General features: G+C 44.7%; 1 protein-coding gene across 2 annotated transcripts in view; it reads right to left on the bottom strand.

Moving 5' to 3' along the window:
• Positions 1-22,263, bottom strand: part of RAPGEF1 (Rap guanine nucleotide exchange factor 1) — a 324,367-nt gene that overhangs the window by 47,354 nt on the left and 254,750 nt on the right. For both annotated transcript variants that reach the window (XM_030207790.1, XM_030207791.1), the window contains one exon: positions 18,693-18,768. In XM_030207790.1, coding sequence (XP_030063650.1) covers positions 18,693-18,768 — 76 coding nt within the window. The remainder of the gene's footprint in view (positions 1-18,692; positions 18,769-22,263) is intronic.

Raw genomic sequence — 22,263 nt, 5'->3', positions numbered from 1 at the left:
CCGTAGCCGGTACCGCAAGCGGTACCGATACCGGAGACCTCACCTCAGGCAAGGGGCCAGCCGTCGCCTCACTCGACGGTACCGGTGGCGCAAGCACCCCCAGTACCGGAGAAGGGTGCAACAGCTCTCCCAGGATCTCTGGAAGAACGGCCCAGAGACTCTCGTGCAGAGCGGCTGTGCAGAAAGACTGAGAAGCCAATGCAGGCGTCGAGGTCAGAGTCTGTTCCGGGCATGGAGGCGGTTCCGGGCTGTCCAAGGGGGAGCGCATCGACACCTCCTGAACAGAGGGTGAGCGGTCCTCCCGGTGCCAATGCCTACTGGGTGCAGACTGCCTCGGCGACCCAGAGCTCTCGGTACCGAGATGGGAAGGAGACCGGTGACGATGCTTCTTTGACTTCTTCAAGCGAAGCATGTCACCGGAGCTTCCCGGTACCGACGAGGAGGACGTAGAATCCAACCATCGCTTCCTCGGGGCAGAGGCCAAAGAAGGTCGATCTCGGGGGGGCTGTACCGCAGGAGTCCTCAGGGCAGGGGGAGACCCACCCGAAGGCTCACCGCCACCAGCAGGGGAATGGATAGCCTTCACCTGCACTCCAGACGAAGCACCACCGTCCGATGACATCAGCAATAGCGGAGGTCCGGGTACCACCGACGTCGACGCAGCCTTTCGATGTCTCGGTACCGACGATGCAGGAGGTAGAAGCCTCGATGCAGTCGATGCCAATGCCGAAGACTTCGATGCTGTCGACGTCGATGCACTCGATGCGTCCCGTGCTGTTGTCGTCGAAGAGCCCGAGAACAACGCGTTCCACTGGGCCAATCTCGCTACCTGAGTCCTCTTTTTCAAAAGAGCACAAAGACTGCAGGCCACGGGCGGTGCCCAACCCCCAGACACTGAAGACACGAAGCGTGCCTATCAGTGAGCGAGATTACCCGGGCGCACTGGGTGCACTTCTTGAAGCCGCTGGAAGACTTCGATGACATGGGCGGAAAAATCACGCCGGCGAAATCAAAATTCGCGACGATGACGAAAGGCACCAAAAAGAAGGGAGAAAAAACCCGTACCGAGGCCAAATAGGCCGGTCCCGAAAGCGAAAGGAAACTTACGCGGGGAAAAAGCTGGAAACACGGGAAAGGGGTAAAGACCGGATCGGTCTCTCTCTCTCTCTTTTTTTTTTTTTTTTAAAAGCGAAAATCGCGAAGACGCGCGAGGTCAACTTGAGGGGCACAAAACGGCGGCAAAACACGACCGTCCCGAGCGCGGACAAAAGAAGACTGACGAACACGAGCCGGTGCGGGCGGGAAGACGGCCACGCATGCGCGGTGCGCATGGGCGCGCGAGGGCTAGCAAAGGCCTTTGCTGATGAAGATTCCGATTGGAGGGGGCTGCCGTGGACGTCACCCATCAGTGAGAACAAGCAGCCTGCTTGTCCTTGGAGAATAAAATAAATCTCAAGTTAGTAGTTACTATGGAATGATGCCAAGAAACGCATACTAGGGAATAATTCTGTGTATCTATTACAGTGTGCACTTATGTATGCCATACAATACATACCGCACCTTGTACAAGTCTTCACACCTTTGTGCATTTTTCACATTCTGCTATCTAAAAAATACAATTCAAAATACATTAAAGCGGGAGATAGTTTCATTGACTTACACAACATACTCTACACTTCCAACATGAAGAAACAATTATAGAAATATTCAAAAAGAATAAGAAAACAAAACATCTCAATTGCATAAATCTTCACACTCTGTCAAAGCAAACCTAAATTAGTTCCATTTGCAAATCTGCCTTAACAAGGTCAAAAATAAGTTAAACAGAGTTCACTTGTGTCCGTGTCACAGTAGCTGAGCTGATTCGAATACTCCTGCATCTAGAATCACGCTGCTTCTGCTGTATGAAGTGAGTTTGAAGCACAGATCTAAATATGCCAAGATAACACTATTTAAAGATATAGACTGGGGAAATACTATAAGAACATTTTGATGTGTTTGAATATGCTTTGGGGCACTATTAGGTCCATTACTGTAACATGGAAACTGTTTGGCATCACCAAGACACTACCTCAATCAGAGCATCCTTCCAAAGTCAGTAGCCATGGGTTAAGGACAGGTGTAGTTTGTGAGGTGGGGGAGGGGAAGCAGGGTCTGGCAATGCCCCTAAATTGCTGTAAGCATAGGTATGGGAACAAGGGCCTCTCTCCAACGCACAAACTCAAACCTGAGAACACTGTCCTTTTTTTTTCCCCTATAAAATAGAAACTGCTAAGTGGACAGAACAGGGAGAGAAGTCTAGAATGTTCTGGTGGGACTAAAGGAAAGAAAATTAGCAGGTAAGACATCATTTTATCTTCCTCGGCATCCTCACCAGGTCAATCCAGAATCAGTGGGGATGTAGCAAAGCAATCCTTAACAGGGGTCAGATCCAAAAATCCCTGTCCTCTGCATTCTGGCTCCAAAGTCAGACTCTGACTTGCTGCAACACTTAGCCTATAATGCTTAGCCAACATACGTACAGAAGACCACATCGCTGCTCTAAAAATTTCTTCTGACACCACAGCATCCATTTCCACCCATGAAGTCACCACTCCTCTAATAGAGTGAGCTCTGAAAACCCATAAAGGGCATTCTCCTTTTAAAATACATGCAGTATATCTTTAATCCAGCATGCAATGGTAGTTAGAGGCAGCTCTGCCTTTTTGTGGTCCCCAAAGAGCACAAACAGTCTGTCTGACTGCCTACATTCATTAGTAACTTTTAAATAACTCAAAAGCCCCCTCTGAACATCCAATAGTTGCAGAAGCTTAAATTGTTCTCCACAGTCCTTCCTTCTGAAAGTCAGGAGGAGGGGGGACTAGAATAGGGGAAATTACTTTTGAGAGAAAATAAGGAACTGTCCGCAATGAGACCCTGTGCCAAAGGCTCAAATGGCAGCAACTGCAAAGTTATGGGCACCAAATTCAAATTCCATTCTGGGCAATCTGTTCTTTACTGGGGGTCTGAGATGAAGCCCCCCTTTCAAAATCTGAACCATAGGGAGAGGGGGCAGGGAGGGGGGGATTAGTGGGAACATAACATCAGAAATGTAAGCAATGCCAAACATTGATTTGCTGGATGTGTTATGCTGTTATGGTTGTATTTTGGCACAGTTTGAATTGCAATAAATAAGAATTTAAAGAAAAAAATCTGAACCATATCTGGATGAGCTGCCAACAATATCTTTTTGATGCACCCACTGAAGAAGCTAGAGCCACTACCTGGACCTTTAAGGAACTTATCATGAAGCTGTTTGTAAACCCATCTTGCAGAAATGTTACGATATATGCAACTGAGACTTTGAAATGAGATAGTAATTTTTCCCCATAACAAGCTTCAAACACACGTCAAGCCGAAGAAGTGGAATGTTTCCTAGCATGGAGCAAAGTAGAAATTACTTTTTCCAAATAATCTTTGCATTTCTGATGTGACATCTTGAGGCCCAAGCCATAAGACAAAATGGCAACAGGTCCTCCATTACCACTGGTCTCTGAACTAGAAAACCCTTTGCCTGAGTAGGTGGTGCTCCTGACCCATTTGGAACCAGATGAAATCTGCAAACCAAGGCCTCCTGGGCCAATCTGGAGCCAACAAAATCAGTAAACTGTAATGAGATGCTGCTCTGCACAGTACACGACCCACCATTGTCTAGAGCGAAACACAAAAAGCAGCTCTGACAGAGGCCAGGGATGAAGCAGGGGACCCAGATTTTCAAGACTTGCTCCTTAAAATAGCTCAAGAAATACGGTACCTTGGTATTTCTCTTCGACATTATCAGGTCTAGAGGAGGAAGACCTGAGATTGAAGGTATTTCTTGACAAGTCCCACTCCCCCAGATTAATACAGCTCCTACTGAGAAAGTCTTCCTGCATGTTCTGGGCTCTGACAATACATGCTACTGAAAGGGCTGCCAGATGTGCCTCTGCCCAACATAGGAGAAGAAATGCATTCTGGGCTACTGCCACACTCTTCATGACCCCTTGCTTTTTAATGTAAGCTACTGCCATTGAATACTCTGACTGGTCTGGCCTTTCCTTCACCAGGGCAATAAAAGCTAGAAGGCCTTTTTCTCACTGCTCCATGGCACAGCGAATGGTCAAACAGAACTCTCAAAGAGGAAATGGATTGCCTAAGCGGGGTGAGGGTGTGATGAATAAAGGACTGAAAATAGACAGAGTGATTATGTTGAGGTAGCCACAGGACCAGGGATTTGTTAAGGCTAAGGACCAATTTATGCTGGAGAATCCAGGATGCAATTCTATTAAGGCCATCAGCAAGCTTGTCCTGGAACGTCTGATATCATGAGCTACCAAAAGCTGAATATCATCAGCATAAAGACAAGTGGTATAGCCTAGGTCTTGGACAAAAGTAGCTAGGACAGCTATGAATATGTTAAACAGAAATGGCCCTAGGGTGGACTCCTGGGGAACCCCATAAGAAAGGAGCTGAGGAGTAGGAGCTATCCTGGAGAACTTTAAAAGAACAAGAGGAAAAATAAGAACAGAACCAATTCAAGATGGGTCCTCACAACCCTAATTCCTAAGGAAGAATAATAAAGAATGCTCTATCGGGTTAAATGCAGCGGTCATATCCAACTGACTCAACAGGATAGCTTTCTGGATGTCATGATGGCAGACAATATCATTCAGAAGGGAGATTGAGGCAGTTTTGAAGCTATGGCCCCGATTGTCTAGGGTGGAAAGTGTTTTTAGCGGTTCAGAATTGGGTTAATTGTTGAAAAACTGGTTTCCAATCCCCTCTACCCCCCAGTTTCAATTTCCACCTTGAGTTTGATCTCCTCCCCCGTGACCCCAACCCCCCGGATGTGATCTCTGGTAGTCTAGTGGGACAGGGCAGCAGTGGTCCTCTTCCTCTCCCATTCTGTCTGGCTCCGGGTTCAAAATGGAGACAATGACCTCTAGCGATAGCCTCACAAACTGCTAGGGGTCAGCCTTCCATATAAGGGCTAAATATCAGCCAGGACCCACACAAGTGCCGGCGACTAGCTCCAGGCTGGTTATGCCTGGGTATTCAATGTTGGAGATTGGACATGGCCCAGCATTGACTATCCAGGTCTAATTTAGCTGGTGGTGATCAATACTTAAAAAAAAAATTATTTTCAATTTTTAGGGAATGAAATGTGTAGGTTTGAAAAATGTAGATTTCTTGTATTTGGTTCTGTATAGGAGGAAATAAATTTCTGTTTCTCTTTCTTCAGTATTTTAGGGCTCATGTAGTCTTATTTTTTTTTAGGCTTTTCAGATTTTATTTCATCTGTCTACTTATTTTATTCATAGTTTATTATTCTTTACTAAGTGAGTCTGTGTTTTCCATGTGCAACCAAGGTGAAGGATTGTGTGTAGGAATCAGTAACAGTCTGGCTTGTTCTCTTTTCTCAGCTGGAGGTGTTCTGATGTTCTAGAATATTTAAATGCTGACTTTCATAGATATAAGTAGGACAGTTTGTGTTCTTGGCCTGTATTGATATGGTATGCTAAGCTTGGTGGCTCTGGACTTGGTACTAAATTTGTAGGGTTTTGTGTTACTTCACACAGTGTATGGCAGTGGTGGGGGGGGGGGAAGGGGAGAAGAGAGAGAGAGAGAGAAAATGCTGTGGAGGGGAAGAGGGGAAGTTGAAGAATAGAGTGCCTCAAAAGAGGATGAGCCTGGAGGAATGGAAGGGTGAGAGAAAAGAGTGGTACGGAGGGGGAAGTTGAGAGACAGAAGAGAGGGGGAAAGAGATGGGGAAGAGAATAAAGGATGGCGAGAAGGTGGAGGGAAGAGAGATGGAAACAGGCCAGAGGGAGGATAGGAAGGGGGGAAAGAGAGATGGAGAAGGAGCGCAAAGAGAAAGGGGGAAGCTGAATGTTAAAGGGAAGAAATAAAGGGAAGAAAAGAAAAGGGCGGTGTTGAGGGGGCAGAGAAAGATGAGGGGAAAAGGTGAAGAATGAAGAAAATATGGGGAGGTTGCTAAGTAATATGTGACATAAAACAAATGAGTACATCGCCCTGCTAACACCACCCTACAGTAAATAAGCAAGGTGGTGGCAGCATTATGCTGCGAGGATGCTTTGCAGAAGTGGGGACAGGGAGGCTTGTGAAGACCAAGGGAAAATGGATGGTGCAAAATACAGGTAGATCTTGCAGAAAAACCCGTTCCAGTTTACCATAGACCTGAAGTTTGGGAGATGGTGATTTTTTTCAGTGATCCTAAGCACAAAGTAGAAACACAATAGTGTGGCTCAGCAACAAGAAACCTGAAAGAATCTGAGTTATTCTGCTAAGAAGAATACGCAAACTCTGCATCATCCCACTGTGCAAAGTTGGTAGAAATGTATCCTAAATGACACTGCTGTTATTACTGTAAACGGGGCTTCCACCAGGTACTGAGTTAAGGGGTGTGAATACTTATGCAATCAAGACAATTTCATAATTACTTTTTGAATATTTCTGTTGTTCTTTCACACTGGAAGTGTACAGTATGTTATATAGAACAGTGAAAAACTGCTACTTTGATGCATTCTGAATTGTATTTTTTAGACAGCAGAATGTGAAATGTAAAAGTCTTCACTAGGGTTACCATATGCCTCTTTTTACCTGGACATGACCTCTTTTTGAGGACACTGCGGGGTAAGGACTATTGTACCTGATTTCAAATAAAACAAAATTATTTACCTATAGCAGCAAGGACAGCAGCATACATAATCTTACATGATTGTGATGTCATTCCAACAGAGCCTGTGTGGGAATGCTCCCCAGCTTGTTTACACAAACATTTGAGAATGTTGCACTGCGCTTTCTCATTTTTCTACCCGCCTGCCACTGTTACATGGGACTTGGACAGTTGATTTTCAAACTTATAAAATACAACTCAAAAGGAGAGGAGGAGGAGTGTTGCCTGGAACAGCTCCATATCTGAATGGGAAGCAAACCCCTTCATTTTTCTATGTGGAACGCAGCCCTAGACCTGACTCTGAACATGACCGCATGTGCCTGGTGGCCGTGGCTCCTTCGTGGAGAATAGTTCCATTTCTGATGACTGGGCACAGCTCCATCTCTGCTTAATGGGCTTGGCTCCATCGCTGCCTTTTTGAGCGCTGCTTCATCTTTATGTGTGGAGTCTTCTATGCCTGGTGAACTCAGCTCCATCTATGCTGCTTAGGTGCAGATCCATTTTTGCCTGGTGAGCATAACTCTGACGCTGCATACTAAATGCAGCTCCATCACTGAATGACCATCGCTCCATCTCTGTATGTAGAGCACATCTCCATCTCTGACTGTCTCTGTATCATCTCTGAATGTACAGCACGGCTCCCTCTCTTGGACTGTGGAGCGCAGCTCCATCTCAGACTGTAGAGCAAGGCTCCATCTCTGAGGGAAGAGCACTGTTCCATCTCTGAATGCAACAAGGTGGTGACCACGGCCAGGATGCTAGACTGGATATAGAGGGATATACCCAGCAGAAGAAAAGAGTTGTTGATGCCTCTGTACAAGTCGTTGGAGAGGCCCAACTTGGCGTATTGTGTTCAGTTTTGGAGATCGCATCTTGCTAAGGATACAAAAAGACTTGAAGCAGTTCAGCTTGGAAAAGAGATGGATGAGGGGAGATATGATTAAGGTCTACAAAATCCTGAGTGGTATAGAACGAGTAGAAGTAAATCGATTTTTTACTCATTCCAAAAGTATAAAGACTAGGGGACACTCAAGGAAGTTACATGGAAATAATTTAAAAACAAATAGGAGGTTTGGACAAGTTCCTGGAGGAAAAGTCCATAGTCTGTTATTGAGATGGACATGGGGAAGCAACTGCTTGCTCCGGGATCGGCAGCATGGAATGTTGCTACTAATTGGGTTTCTGCCAGGTACTTGAGACCTGGCTTGGCCACTGTTTGGAAAACAGGATACTGGGCTAGATGGATCATTGGTCTGACCCAGTATGGCTACTCTTATGTTCTTATGTTTAAGTGACAAAAATGGAATGGGGTTTGTACCACAAGACGTACGAGGAGAGACTTGATGACCTGAAGATGTACACCCTGGAGGAAATGAGAGAGAGGGGTGATATGATGCAGACATTCAAACATTTGAAAGTTACTGATATACAAACAAACCTCTTCCAGAGACAGGAAGGAGCTAGAACTACAGAAAATGAATTTAGATTGCAGGGGGGACAACTCAGGAATAACGTCAAGAAGTACTTTTTCATGGAGAGGGTGGTAGATGTCTGGAATACCCTCCCGCGGGAGGTGGTGGAGATGAAAACAGTAACAGAATTCAAAAATGTGTGGGATAAATACAAAGGAATCTTGTATGGAAGACATGGAACCAAACAAGTTTAGAGGTGTAATTGAGAAGTGTACCGGTGATGGCAACATCAATAATTGAGAAGCAATGCCAGTGCTGGATGACTTCTAGTCTGTGCCCTGATCATGGCTGAATAGATTCAGCTTCAGTAGTTGGAGAACAAGGCCAGTGCTGGGCAGACTTCTACAGTCTGTGCCCCGATCGTGGCTGGAGAGATTTGGATGGGCTGGAGTGGACTTTGATGATAGCTTCCATAGTTGGAGAATAAGGCTAGTGCTGGCAGACTTCTACTGTCTGTGCCCTGAAAATGGCAAGGACAAATCAAGATCAAGTATGCATATGTAATATCATATCGTACCTTATGCTATGTGTTTATCTTGTTGGGCAGACTGGAAGGACCGTACAGATCTTTATCTGGTGTCATCTACTATGTTACTAGATCTCTGTACCAAGGTTTCCTGGGCCAGTTCTGAGCCACAAGAACTACCAGTCCTGCATGTGCCTGTACCCACTGTAATACCCTGTCTATCAAGGGCCACTTAAAGCAGTGAGTTAAAAAAAAAAAGAAATGTATAATTAGTTTGGGCTCGGAAGGAAGTCCTGTACAAGGAACTCTGAGGCACAAATTACCTCACCATCAAAAGAAAGAGGAGGCTGGAGAGAAGGGTGGTGGGGAGGGACCTGGAACTTCCAGGTATGACACTTCAAACTTGAGACTGATAAAAAGGCAGTCTATTTTTTAATGTCACTCAACTTAAGCCTTCATTTCTTTATTTTTTTTTTTAACTCAATGCTGGAGAGAACAAAAACTTGCTTCCAAGAAAAGAAAACAATAAATATTCTTACCAGACCACAGCAGACTGCATAGGATTGCCAGACTTACCATCTCCTGAAGACTGAGACATACTGGCTTGCCAAGCTGCTGCACAGTGTTTTTAAGCTATGACATCATAACTCATTAGTTTCTCAGTCTCCATCCACTGGTAGGATGGCACAAACCCAAGGTCTGGACTGGTCTGGTGGGATGATAAGGAAAATATTTTTATGATGTTTCTGTCAACCTTAGATTTTTCTTCTTTTTGACATCCGTGAGCACAGGATACAAGAAAAAGAATCAAGATAGGGTCACAGGCACTAGTTATAGCTATCCACATGAATATGGTCCTTACACCTGGCATACTTTTTTAAAACTATAACGTACATAGAAACCATTGGCTGTATCTCATTTATATACTTTGCTTAAATATTAAGTGCTCAGTGAAGTGCATGTTACTCGGGCGAGTCAACAGAAAGAGTAATATGTCTCATTAAACATCATTGCACTTGCACCCTCCCTCACCTCCTATAACTTGTATGTTAGATAAACACTACTATAAATTTAGAAACACTTAGCTGCAGGGAGGAGTAGTACAATGTGATCACGCTGTAGCCAGTTGTAGTTCCATCATCACCCGGGTAATTCGTGACATTAAAATTTCAAGTTCATGCCGCCATCCATAAGACGGCTTATAGTTGATACTTCTTCCAATCGTAACACTATTATTCCTTGTTGTTCTCAACACACATGGTGTTTCGCGATATTGCGCGTCATCAGGAGAACCAAGATCAGTCCAGGATTCCGCTACCGGTATACTTGCTTCACTCTAACAAACATACAAAAGCATTCGCTAAAGTGATGTCTTCATTAGCACTATAGAAACACCTAAATAATCGCTACGCTATATACATCTAATCATTCATCCCATATAACAATGCGTATAATAATGACTGAGGCATACCTGAGGGCGGTACGCCTTCCACTCACGCGATTCAACCATTCCACCGACGCCGACACATGCGCAGTATTTGATAGCTAGTGACGTCAGCTCAGCTGTTCTGTATGAGCCAACCAGATCAGCAGGGAATACCAGCCAGTACCCAATGACGTGCAGGCACTGATATCCACTCATGAATCCACTCAATTTCCCGATTCAGCCCCTGAGGGGCCACTGTGCCCCACTGGAATATGATTCTCTGTTCAAAATGTTTTAATCTTCTGGCGATGTTCCCACCATGAACAGCTTTCATTTGCTTGAGTACAACGTATTGCAGATCAGAGAGATTATGTGAAGCTGTAGTCCAGTGCTCCACTAAAGGGGCCTCTCTCTTCTGTATCCTTAGATTGCTGACATGTTCAGCAATAAGCTGTTTGACTTTCCTTACGGTATACCCTACGTACCACTTGCCGCAAGGGCAAATGATACTGTAGACGACATGAGATGACTCACAATCCGTAGAGGATTTCAAATAAAAGGGCTTCCCCGTCCTTGGATGAGTGACCCGATCCGTGTGCCATGCATATCTACAGTACACGCAGTGCTGGCAAGAAGTATGGCCCGCCACACGCTGTTCTTCCACCATCAGTGAGAGGTTTACCTGTATATTACCCTATTCCAACAGGACAGCTGATGTGCAACGTATAGTGCGAAAATATTGGCCCATTTTGTCTTTATTGCAATTTATCGACTTACCACTCTTTGCCACCACTAGATCCAGAAATCTAGGAGAAATACACAAAGTCAAGTCCACAATGGTGGAAGAACAGCGTGTGGCGGGCCATACTTCTTGCCAGCACTGCGTGTACTGTAGATATGCATGGCACACGGATCGGGTCACTCATCCAAGGATGGGGAAGCCCTTTTATTTGAAATCCTCTACGGATTGTGAGTCATCTCATGTCGTCTACAGTATCATTTGCCCTTGCGGCAAGTGGTACGTAGGGTATACCGTAAGGAAAGTCAAACAGCTTATTGCTGAACATGTCAGCAATCTAAGGATACAGAAGAGAGAGGCCCCTTTAGTGGAGCACTGGACTACAGCTTCACATAATCTCTCTGATCTGCAATACGTTGTACTCAAGCAAATGAAAGCTGTTCATGGTGGGAACATCGCCAGAAGATTAAAACATTTTGAACAGAGAATCATATTCCAGTGGGGCACAGTGGCCCCTCAGGGGCTGAATCGGGAAATTGAGTGGATTCATGAGTGGATATCAGTGCCTGCACGTCATTGGGTACTGGCTGGTATTCCCTGCTGATCTGGTTGGCTCATACAGAACAGCTGAGCTGACGTCACTAGCTATCAAATACTGCGCATGTGTCAGCGTCGGTGGAATGGTTGAATCGCGTGAGTGGAAGGCGTACCGCCCTCAGGTATGCCTCAGTCATTATTATACGCATTGTTATATGGGATGAATGATTAGATGTATATAGCGTAGCGATTATTTAGGTGTTTCCATAGTGCTAATGAAGGCATCACTTTAGCGAATGCTTTTGTATGTTTGTTAGAGTGAAGCAAGTATACCGGCAGCGGAATCCTGGACGGATCTCGGTTCTCCTGATGACGTGCAATATCGCGAAACACCATGTGTGTTGAGAACAACAAGGAATAATAGTGTTACGATTGGAAGAAGTATCAACTATAAGCCGTCTTATGGATGGCGGCATGAACAAAGTTTTAATTTCACTTTCACCCAGTCACGAATTACCTGGGCGATAATGGAACTACAACTGGCTACAGCGTGATCACATCGTACTGCTCCACCCCGCAGCTAAGTGTTTCTAAATTTATAGTAGAGTTTATCCAACATACAACTTATAGGAGGTGAGGGAGGGTGCAAGTGCGATGATGTTTAATAAGACATATTACTCTTTCTGTTGACTCGCCCGAGTAACATGCACTTCACTGAGCACTTTAATAATATTTAAGCACAGTATATTTGGGTCACAGCATAATAAAAATAAAAAAAAGTAGATAAATGAGATACAGCCAACGGTTTCTAAGTACGTTATAGGTTTACATTCTGAAACCAGGACGTAGAGTTACCCCAGTGTTATTTCAGCATACTTTTTTTATATTTAAAACATTTTATTGAACCAGAAAAGAAACAAATACAAATACTGCAGATTCATGTCATCATTTACAACAATTTCCCCCCCACCCAGTTCCCCTTCCCCTTCCCTCCCCCCTTCCCATTTCTGATAACCTTTATCATGAGTCTAGTCCGGTGAGAAAGTTAGTCGTTTGCGTGCCACTGGATGGAGTGTCATCAAAAAACGCTGCCACGTATATTTAAACTGTCGTTGCTCGGCAAATGAGGCCTTTTGCAAGCTACATCTCTCCAATCGTACCAAGTCTATCATGTGTGTTCTCCACACTGACACCGAGGGTCCATGCACCTCTCTCCAATACAATAGAATCACTTTCTTCCCCATCAATACTGACTTGCGTAAGAATTGTAGCAAGCCTGCTGGGGGTCTATCCTCCAGCTGAAAGTCCTCAAATAGAATCAACTCTGAAATTGGAACAGGTTTCTTCCAGAGCCGAGATGCGGTTAGGATGATCTGTGTCCAAAAGCTGGTGATGTCTGGGCACTGCCAAAACATGTGTGCTAAGGTGGCCAGGCCCTGCGCGCATTTAGGGCAGGCTCCTTTTGTATCCAACCTCGCTCTGTATGCCCTCCTTGGCGATATGTGAAGTCTTAAGGCAAACTTATACTGTAATTCCCAGTATCTTGGAAATGTCTCTCTCCTTTGAATGGATGTGAAGTGCTGACGAAATCTATCCTCTGTTATGGTAATTTGTAAATCCTCTGTCCATTGATCTATGAGTTTCTTGAAGTTTATTTCTTCGGTCGTATCCTTAAGGTATCTGTGGTGAAAGCGCAATGGCACTGCAGTGCTAGCGTTTAGGGTGAGTGCTTCGCTCAACACATCCCGCACATCCTCAGTCAGATTAGACCACCCCAAGGAGGTAATGTAGTGTTTTATCTGTAAGTATGCAAGCCAGTCAGTGTGCTTTAATCCAAATGACTGTCTAAGTTCGGTAAAGGGTTTGATAGTTCCTTCCTCTGTTATCAATTGGCTTATATATTTTATCCCCTGTATTGTCCAGTGCCGAAACCCTCTCGACTCGGTACCTGCTATAAAGTCTGGATTGTGGTTGAGGGGCAGATATGGGGTGCTCGCTGCAGAAAATCCATGCCTCCGGCAGAGCCATCTCCAGGCCGCTCTGGATGACCGCAGCATTGGATTGTTCCTTATGCCCTGAACCCGTCTTCCAGGCATTGTGTGCAATAGCCAACTGAGATGTGCAGATGGCATCAAAGCACCCTCCACTGTTCTGTCCGAAAAGTCATTGGTCTCTGCGATCCAATCTCGTATGTGTCTCATGGCACATGCTACTGATAAATATTTAATATTGGCTAGTCCCATACCTCCTTGTTCTTTGGGTTTTTGTAAACTAGTGATTGGCAATCTTGGTTTCCGTCCTCTCCATAAGAATCCTTGCAAGGCGTTGTGTAATATTCTTTCTTCTTTTCTCCTCAGCGCCAGTGGTAGCATTTGAAACAAATACAGCCAACGAGGCGCTAACATCATGTTAAATAGTGAAATGCGTCCTACCAGCGCCAAGGGGACCCCGCCCCAAAGACCCAACAATCTTTTTGTTTCCATAAGTAATGGTGTTACATTTTTCTCATATAATTTCATAGGGTCAACAGTAATGGTCACCCCTAGATAAGTAATTTGTTCTCTAGCCCATGTTAGTGGAAATGCCCCCCTCCATGTCAATTGAGTCTCCTCTTGTATTGGCATTGCCAAGGATTTGAGGAGGTTCAATTTGTACCCCGAAAGGGTACCATATTCCTCTATCACTTGTAGCAGCCTGGGTAAGGAGCTCTGTGGTTTACTTAAGAGGATAAGGAGGTCATCCGCATATGCGAGCACTTTAAGTTTACTATCATTCAGGCACACTCCCCCTACATCCTCATCTGCGCGAATCATGCATAGTAGTGGCTCCAATACTAAAAGGAACAGCACAGGAGACAGGGGGCAGCCCTGTCTGGTCCCTCGGCCAATGGGAAAGGAATCTGTCTGCACTCCATTTACTAACACTCGAGCCTGGGGCGTAGAATACATAGCCTGTATAGCATCCAGATACCACCCATGCAGTCCCACCCTCCGCAAGGTTGTGAACAGGAAAGGCCAGCCCACCCTATCAAATGCCTTTTCTGCATCTAAACTCACAATCATATATGGGTTACGGCCGGCCCCTCCATGTAGTAATGCCGCTATTAGTCTCCTAACGTTGATGACAGACTGCCTTCCCTTCACGAACCCCGTCTGATCTCCATGTATCACCCGGGGTATCATCGGTGACAATCTCTCCGATAAGATTTTGGACAAAATCTTTATATCCACATCGATCAATGAGATTGGTCGGTAAGAACCCGGGTGCATATGATCCTTCCCTGGTTTGGGTATAAGGCTAATCAGCGCTGTGTTGGTGTGTTGAGGGAATTTCTTTTCTTCTACTACTGTTGTATAATAATCTAATAAGGGACCAGTAATCTGGTTCTGTAAGATCTTATAAAATTCTCCCGTGTAGCCGTCTGGCCCAGGGGCTGAGGAGTATTTTAATGCTTTGATGGCCCTCTGAATCTCCCTAATGGAGATTGGTGCGTTTAATGCCTCTGCCGTTTCTTCCGACAAGTGTAACATGCCAGATTTTTCTATATACTTCTTCATTTCTGCTTCTGATCTTTGTGAGGTCTCTGGTGCATATGTTTTTTCAAAATGATTCCTAAAAATCCTAGCAATCTCTGTGAGATCTGTAATGGGAGTACCATGCTCATCCTTCACCACTGATATGTAGTGAGGTCTCCGCATTCTTTTAGCTAGGCGTGCCATCATTCCCCCAGTTTTTTCCCCAAATCTAAAAAATCTATATTTCTGGTACATGAGTGCTCTAGTTGTTCTCTCATGTATGAGACTATTGAGTGCCACTCTAGTGGCTATCAATGTTTCATATGTGCTCTGTGTGGGCTGTCTTGTATATCTCTTTTTTAGTGCTCTCAATTTGTTTTCCAGTTCCACTATTTTGGCAGTTATTCTACGGTTTCTCCCACTAACATACGATATTACATTCCCTCTGATTACTGCTTTTGCAGTTGACCAGAACAGTACGGGGTCTTCTATATGTTGGCTATTCGTGGACTCATACTCTTGCCATTTAGCCTGTAGGTAAGTGACAAACTCCCTTGAGGATGATAGGTAAGTTGGGAACCTCCAATGCGGTGTTCCCTGGAAGTAGTGGGGCGCCCGTAAATCCACCCATATCATCACGTGGTCGGAGATCCCCTCGGGCCCTATTGTGGCTTCAGATATATGTTGGAGAATGTGCTGCGTCACAAAAATATAATCCAGTCGAGATTGTGTTTTATGTGCCCTGGAAATGTGTGTAAAGTCCAGCTCCTCCGAATGGAGGAGTCTCCAAGGGTCCACCACCCCCAACGCTGTGGTGAACAATTCTAATTCAGTAGGTGAGTGTGTGGGCCCATGGGACCCCCGCCCTGTGCGGTCCAATGCTGGATCCATCACCGCGTTCATATCTCCAGCCAGTACCAGTTGCAGGTTTGGATATTTCTGGCATTCCCTCAATAGATGTGCAAACAGCTCTGTCTTGTTCCCTACAGGGCCATATAGGGCCACCAACAAAAACTCTCGTCCCTGCACGTTTACCTGAAGCCCCACGAATCGGCCCTTTACATCTTTAAAAAGTAACTTAGCCTTGTATTGTAGGGATTTACTAAACAGAATGGCCACTCCCCCTCTGCGCCCATCAGCAGGAGAATCATACACTTCCCCTACCCAATAACGTATTAATTTTTTGTGTTCCTCTGATGAGAGCCTCGTTTCTTGGAGGCAAACAATGTCTGCCTGTTGCCTTTTCAGAGCTTGCAAGATTTTTGTTCTCTTAGCTGGCGAAGTAATGCCACAAACATTCCAAGATATCAGTCGTACACATCTACCTTTTTGTTTAACCATTATCTATGGGCCAATATTCTTCTAGGTGTAATACCTTACATCTCGACCCTAGGGCGCCCAGCCTCACCCCAGAGCAGTCCAGGTTATCCATGCCAGTATATTTATTTGTTATCCCCCATTTCCCGTTACTATTTATTCGTCCATCTCTTCTCTCTCTCCAGACTATATTAGGTTTTTTTTCCCCTATTGCCTTCCCCTCCCCCCCTTCCCTCCCCCTCCCCTATCTTCCCCTTCCCTTCTTTGCCCTTTACATGCATCCGACCCACTAATGAGTCAGATACCCAGGTCATGTTCAATGCCATCGGCCCCAACCCTATCTTATAAGGTATCATTAACTCCCACAAGACAGTTATTTATAACATTTCCAGCTATCTTGTTTAACAGTGAACGATAAACTCTGTGCATTTTCTACTCATTTTGCATTATCAATCAAACCACATTACCAGTCTCAGCATTGGATGATAACTGTTTCACTTATCCAATAATTGTGCCACATACTCTTGTGCAGCCTCCGTGGCGGTAAACGATTTCCACTGATTATTGTGATGGATTTTGAGAATCGCTGGATATAGCAGCAAAAATTTTATGTTATGGTCGTGAAGCTTCTTGCACAGAGGAGTAAACTGTTTCCGTTGTTCCTGGAGCATCATTGAGTAGTCCTGGAATATTAGAATTTTATGCCCTTTGTATTGTAGTGTGTCGCGTTTCATGCGATATCCCCTGAGGATTTCTACCTTGTGGGTATAATTGTGGACTTTTATTAATACCGCTCTTGGTGTTCGGCGGCCATCTTGAAGCCTCCCCACGCGGTGCGCTCTTTCTAGGCACAAGGGCCCGAATGTGTCCGATAAGGCCAGTTCTTCAGCCAGCCACTTCTCTAGTATTGTCGAGAGATCCCTTTCTCCTATTTCCTCTGGGAGTCCTATGATTCGGAGATTCGCTCGGCGGGACCTGTTTTCTAGGTCGTCCATTTTCTCCTCCATCCTGTTCACTTTCTTTTGAAGCTGTTCCACTGCCGTTGCTGTTGCTGGGCCCGTGTCCTCTAGCGCGGAGACCCGATTCTCTAGTTCTCCTGCTCTTCTATTAATGTCGGTAAGTAGTGTTTCGATGCTTACTATTCTCTCTTCTAAGCGATTGATTTGCGGCTCCAGCGCTTTCTCAACTGCAGCTGTTATTTGTGAGACTTGTTCCTCGGAGAAAACCGGCCCCTCCTGTTGCTTTTTCTCCTCCATTTTCGCTCCCAGCGCTTTCGTTTTCTCCTTCTCGCGTTTCACTCCCTTGCCTACCATTCCGCTCGGGGAGCTCTCCAAATATTTTTCCATTCACTCCTCACTCTTGCTGTTATCAAGATTTGCACCCGAGTTGTCTCGTTTAGAGTTATAAAGTTCGATTTTCGGGTTGGGGCCTCGGAGAGCTAGCTCTGCACGTCTGGCTCTCTCACAGCATCACGTGACCTCCTCAGCATACTTTTTTAAAAGCCACAGGGAGCTTTTTCTGGGACATATCTGGAAAACAGCTGAAGCAAAATCAAACAACTCAATCTTGAAAAGTTATGTGACTGGATGCTCAAGGCTAGAACAACCTGAAAAGCCTACCTAAGGAAAAATAAAGGGATTGCATGACAATGACAGGACTTACAAATAGAAACCATGAAGGCACAGCGATGCTATTGCTGAAATAAACTTTTTGACATGAGCAGAAGGGAGAATTAGCTTTGTGAGACCATTTGCTCAACGGAAAAAATGACGACTGGCTAGGTCCCACACAATAGTGGCAGGCAGGAAGACTCATGTGCAGTGTAACCTTCCCAAAAGTTTGTGTAAACAAGCTGGCGTGTAGTCCCACATGGGCTCCGTTGGGATGACATTACTCACATAAGACTATTCTATAATGCTTGTACTTGAAGAATATTGTGAACTGCCTTTAATATCATTTGGCAAGACCAACTAAAAATACAAAAATTAAACTAAACAAAACACCAGTGAATAAAGCTGATTGTAGCTTGATGCTTTTATCCTGTTCATGAGGCTCATTGTCCATTACAGGAGATGGGAGTGTGAAAAAGCAAGTAAGTTTGTCAAGAACTCTGATATTAGAGCATGTGGATGTTTTTACCACCATCACTGGTATGTCACAGCCCTAAGACACAGAGAGGCATATTTTCAAAGCACTTAGCCTTCCAAAGTTCCACAGGTTTCTATGGAACTTTGGAAGGCTAAGTGCTTTGAAAATATGCCTCAGAGGGTTCGAAGCACAAACTCTGGTGAGCATAAGGACAATGTCAGAGCTCCTGAAGTGGTGATTTATGCTAATGAAACAATGGCAATATTTATAATATAGGGTTTTATAACAGATCTTCTCAATGTGACCAGTCGCTCCTGGCACTCTCACCTTTTTCCTCAGAGGGGTAACTGCAGCCCATCTCTACCCTGCTCCCAATGAGGAGTGTAGCAACACATCAAGCCCTTCCAGTACACTTACCTTTCCTGTCTGTCTCTGTTGCATGCACTAAGAGGATGTCTCCAGATCCACCTCGCACGTCTGGCCCATCCTCTCCCTGCAGGAAAAACAGCAGCTTGGTAACAAAATTTCAAAGCAGAGTGAGTTATTCTCAATACTGAAGGGTACTTTTAGGCTCCTGTTGGGATGTTAGCAGACATCCATGACTACTCCTTGTTCAGGGTTTCTGCTTTATATCACTGCAAACTGTACGGACACGTTTTCAGGGAACGCACCCCAGTATCAGACATACATGACTCAGTGGATTTTAGTTAGCTTAAACTAAACATAGGCAACTTGTGTTCAAATGCTAGCTAAATCTGTGCAGGTTAAAAAGGTAGGGCATAGAGTACCAGACAGACTCCCACTGATAATTTCCCCAAATATTAGTTTGGTATAGAAAATATTACTGTACATAAAAAAGCTGATATTCAAGAGGTTTGGCTCCCAATTTTGAGTTAAAATTCCATTCATGCTCCTAGTTTCATTAGCCTCTTCAATTTAGAAATCTAAAAGTGGGTTGGCAACAAGAGAAGATTTAGGATGGGGAAAAAGAGTTAAGAATTTAGCACTAATTTCCAGCACTTTGCACTTAAATTTACAAAAAAACGAATAACAGGCGTAAATTAAAAAAAAAACAAAACCTAAAGATGTGACTTGATCCAAAAAAATATCCACCAGACACAAACAGATCAAGATATAAATGACCACAATAATTCTAAATACTAGAATTATCAAATATTATGAGGAAAAGACCTCAGAGGTCAACAGACACTATGCATTTTGTGTCTTTCTCGTGGCTCAATTTTCAGCCATTGGTCAAAAACCTCCAATATCTCTTTTCTAAACAACATATATCTTTTTTCTTAATTATTCCTCTACATAAAAAGGAGAAATTAGGTCTTACCTAATAATTTTCTATTAGACCTTCCCACTATTCCAGAAATGTGGGACAGTAGTGTCCATCAACCAGCAGGTGGAGACAGAGAACTAAAAACTGTGCTGAGCCATCTCTCTCTTGGCATCCAGTCCAGCTTCTCAGTATTTACGTAGACAAGCAGTAAGGAGAAACGCAGAACAAACACAGCAACCTTAAACAACTTGCTAACCTAACATTAACCAGACGAGAAACATGGACCTCTCTCAAGAGATATGCAGGCAGTAAGGAGTGTCAACGCAAATGCAAGGCGCACATAAAGAAGGCCAAGAGGGATTATGAAAAAAAGATAGCATTAGAGGCAAAAAAACATAGTAAAAAAATTTTTTTTGTATATTAAAAGCAGGAAGCCGGCAAAAGAATAGTTTGGGCCGCTGGATGACCGAGGGGTAAAAGGGGCGATCAAGGAAGACAAAGACGTAGCGGAGAGACTGAATGAATTCTTTGCTTCGGTCTTCACCGAGGAAGATCTGGGTGGGATACCGGTGTCGGAAATGGTATTTCAAGCGGACGAGTCGGAGAAACTTACTGACTTCACGGTAAACCTAGAGGACGTAATGGGGCAGTTCAGCAAACTGAAGAGTAGCAAATCTCCTGGACCAGATGGTATTCATCCTAGAGTACTGACAGGACTGAAAAATGAGCTTGCGGAGCTACTGCTAGTGATATGCAACTTATCCTTAAAATCGAGCATGGTACCGGAAGATTGGAGGGTGGCCAATGTAACACCGATTTTTAAAAAAGGCTCCAGGGGAGATCCGGGAAATTATAGACCGGTGAGTCTGACGTCAGTGCCGAGGAAAATGGTAGAGGCTATTATTAAAAACAAAATTACAGAGCACAACCGAGGACATGGATTACTGAGACCGAGTCAGCACGGCTTTTGTGTAGGGAAATCTTGCCTGACCAATTTACTTCAATTCTTTGAAGGAGTAAACAAACATGTGGACAAAGGGAACCGGTTGAAATTGTGTATCTGGATTTCCAAAGGCGTTTGACAAGGTACCTCATGAAAGGCTACAGAGGAAATTGGAGGGTCATGGGACAGGAGGAAATGTCCTATTGTGGATTAAAAACTGGTTGAAGGTTAGGAAACACAGAGTGGGGTTAAATGGGCAGTATTCACAATGGAGAAGGGTAGTTAGTGGGGTTCCTCAGGGGTCTGTGCTAGGACCGCTGCTTTTTAATATATTTATAAATGTTTTAGAGATGGGAGTAACTAGCGAGGTAATTAAATTTGCTGATGACACAAAGTTATTCAAAGTTGTTAAATCGCGACAGGATTGTGAAAAATTACAAGAGGACCTTACGAGACTGGGAGACTGGGTGGCTAAATGGCAGATGACGTTTAATGTGAGCAAGTGCAAGGTGATGCATGTGGGAAAAATAGAACCCGAATTATAGCTACGTCATGCAAGGTTCCACGTTAGGAGTTACGGACCAAGAAAGGGATCTGGATGTCGTCGTCGATAATACACTGAAACCTTCTGCTCAGTGTGCTGCTGCGACTAGGAAAGCGAATAGAATGCTGGGTATTATTAGGAAAGGTATGGAAAACAGGTGTGAGGATGTTATAATGCCGTTGTATCGCTCCATGGTGCGACCGCACCTTGAGTATTGTGTTCAATTCTGGTCACCGCATCTCAAGAAAGATATAGTAGAATTGGAAAAGGTGCAGAGAAGGGTGACTAAAATGATAGCGGGGATGGGACGACTTCCCTATGAAGAAAGATTAAGGAGGCTAGGGCTATTCAGCTTGGAGAAGAGACGGCTGAGGGGAGACATGATAGAGGTATATAAAATAATGAGTGGAGTGGAACAGGTGGATGTGAAGCGTCTGTTCACGCTTTCCAAAAATACTAGGACTAGGGGGCATGCAATGAAACTACAGTGTAGTAAATTTAAAACAAATCGGAGAAACTTTTTCTTCACCCAACGTGTAATTAAACTCTGGAATTCGTTGCCGGAGAAAGCGGTGAAGGCGGTTAGCTTAGCAGAGTTTAAAAAGGGGTTGGACGGTTTCCTAAAGGACAAGTCCATAAACCGCTACTAAATGGACTTGGGAAAAATCCACAATTCCAGGAATAACATGTATAGAATGTTTGTACGTTTGGGAAGCATGCCAGGTGCTCTTGGCCTGGATTGGCCGCTGTCGTGGACAGGATGCTGGGCTCGATGGACCCTTGGTCTTTTCCCAGTATGGCATTACTTATGTACCATGCAAGGTGAAAGTCGTTATTTGACTCATTATTTCGCTCTGACTAAACATAGTAAACATAGTAGATGACAGCAGAAAAAGACCTGCACGGTCCATCCAGTCTGCCCAAGAAGATAAATTCATATGTGCTACTTTTTTATTTGTACTGTCCTCTTCAGTGCACAGACCGTATAAGTCTGGCCAGCCCTATCCCCGCATCTCAACTACCAGTCCCGCCTCCCACCACCAGCTCTGGCACAGACCGTATAAGTCTGCCCAGCACTATCCCTGCCTCCCACCACCGGCTCTGGCACAGACCGTATAAGTCTGCCCAGCACTATCCCCGCCGCCCAACCACCAGCCCCGGCACAGACCGTATAAGTCTGCCCAGCACTAGTCCCGCCTCCCAACCACCAGCC

Source organism: Microcaecilia unicolor, chromosome 6 (assembly GCF_901765095.1).
Source record: "Microcaecilia unicolor chromosome 6, aMicUni1.1, whole genome shotgun sequence".
In the NCBI taxonomy this organism is placed as follows: Eukaryota; Metazoa; Chordata; class Amphibia; order Gymnophiona; family Siphonopidae; genus Microcaecilia; species Microcaecilia unicolor.
Note: the sequence above shows the minus strand (reverse complement) of the source record. Positions and strands in the feature narration are given on the sequence as shown.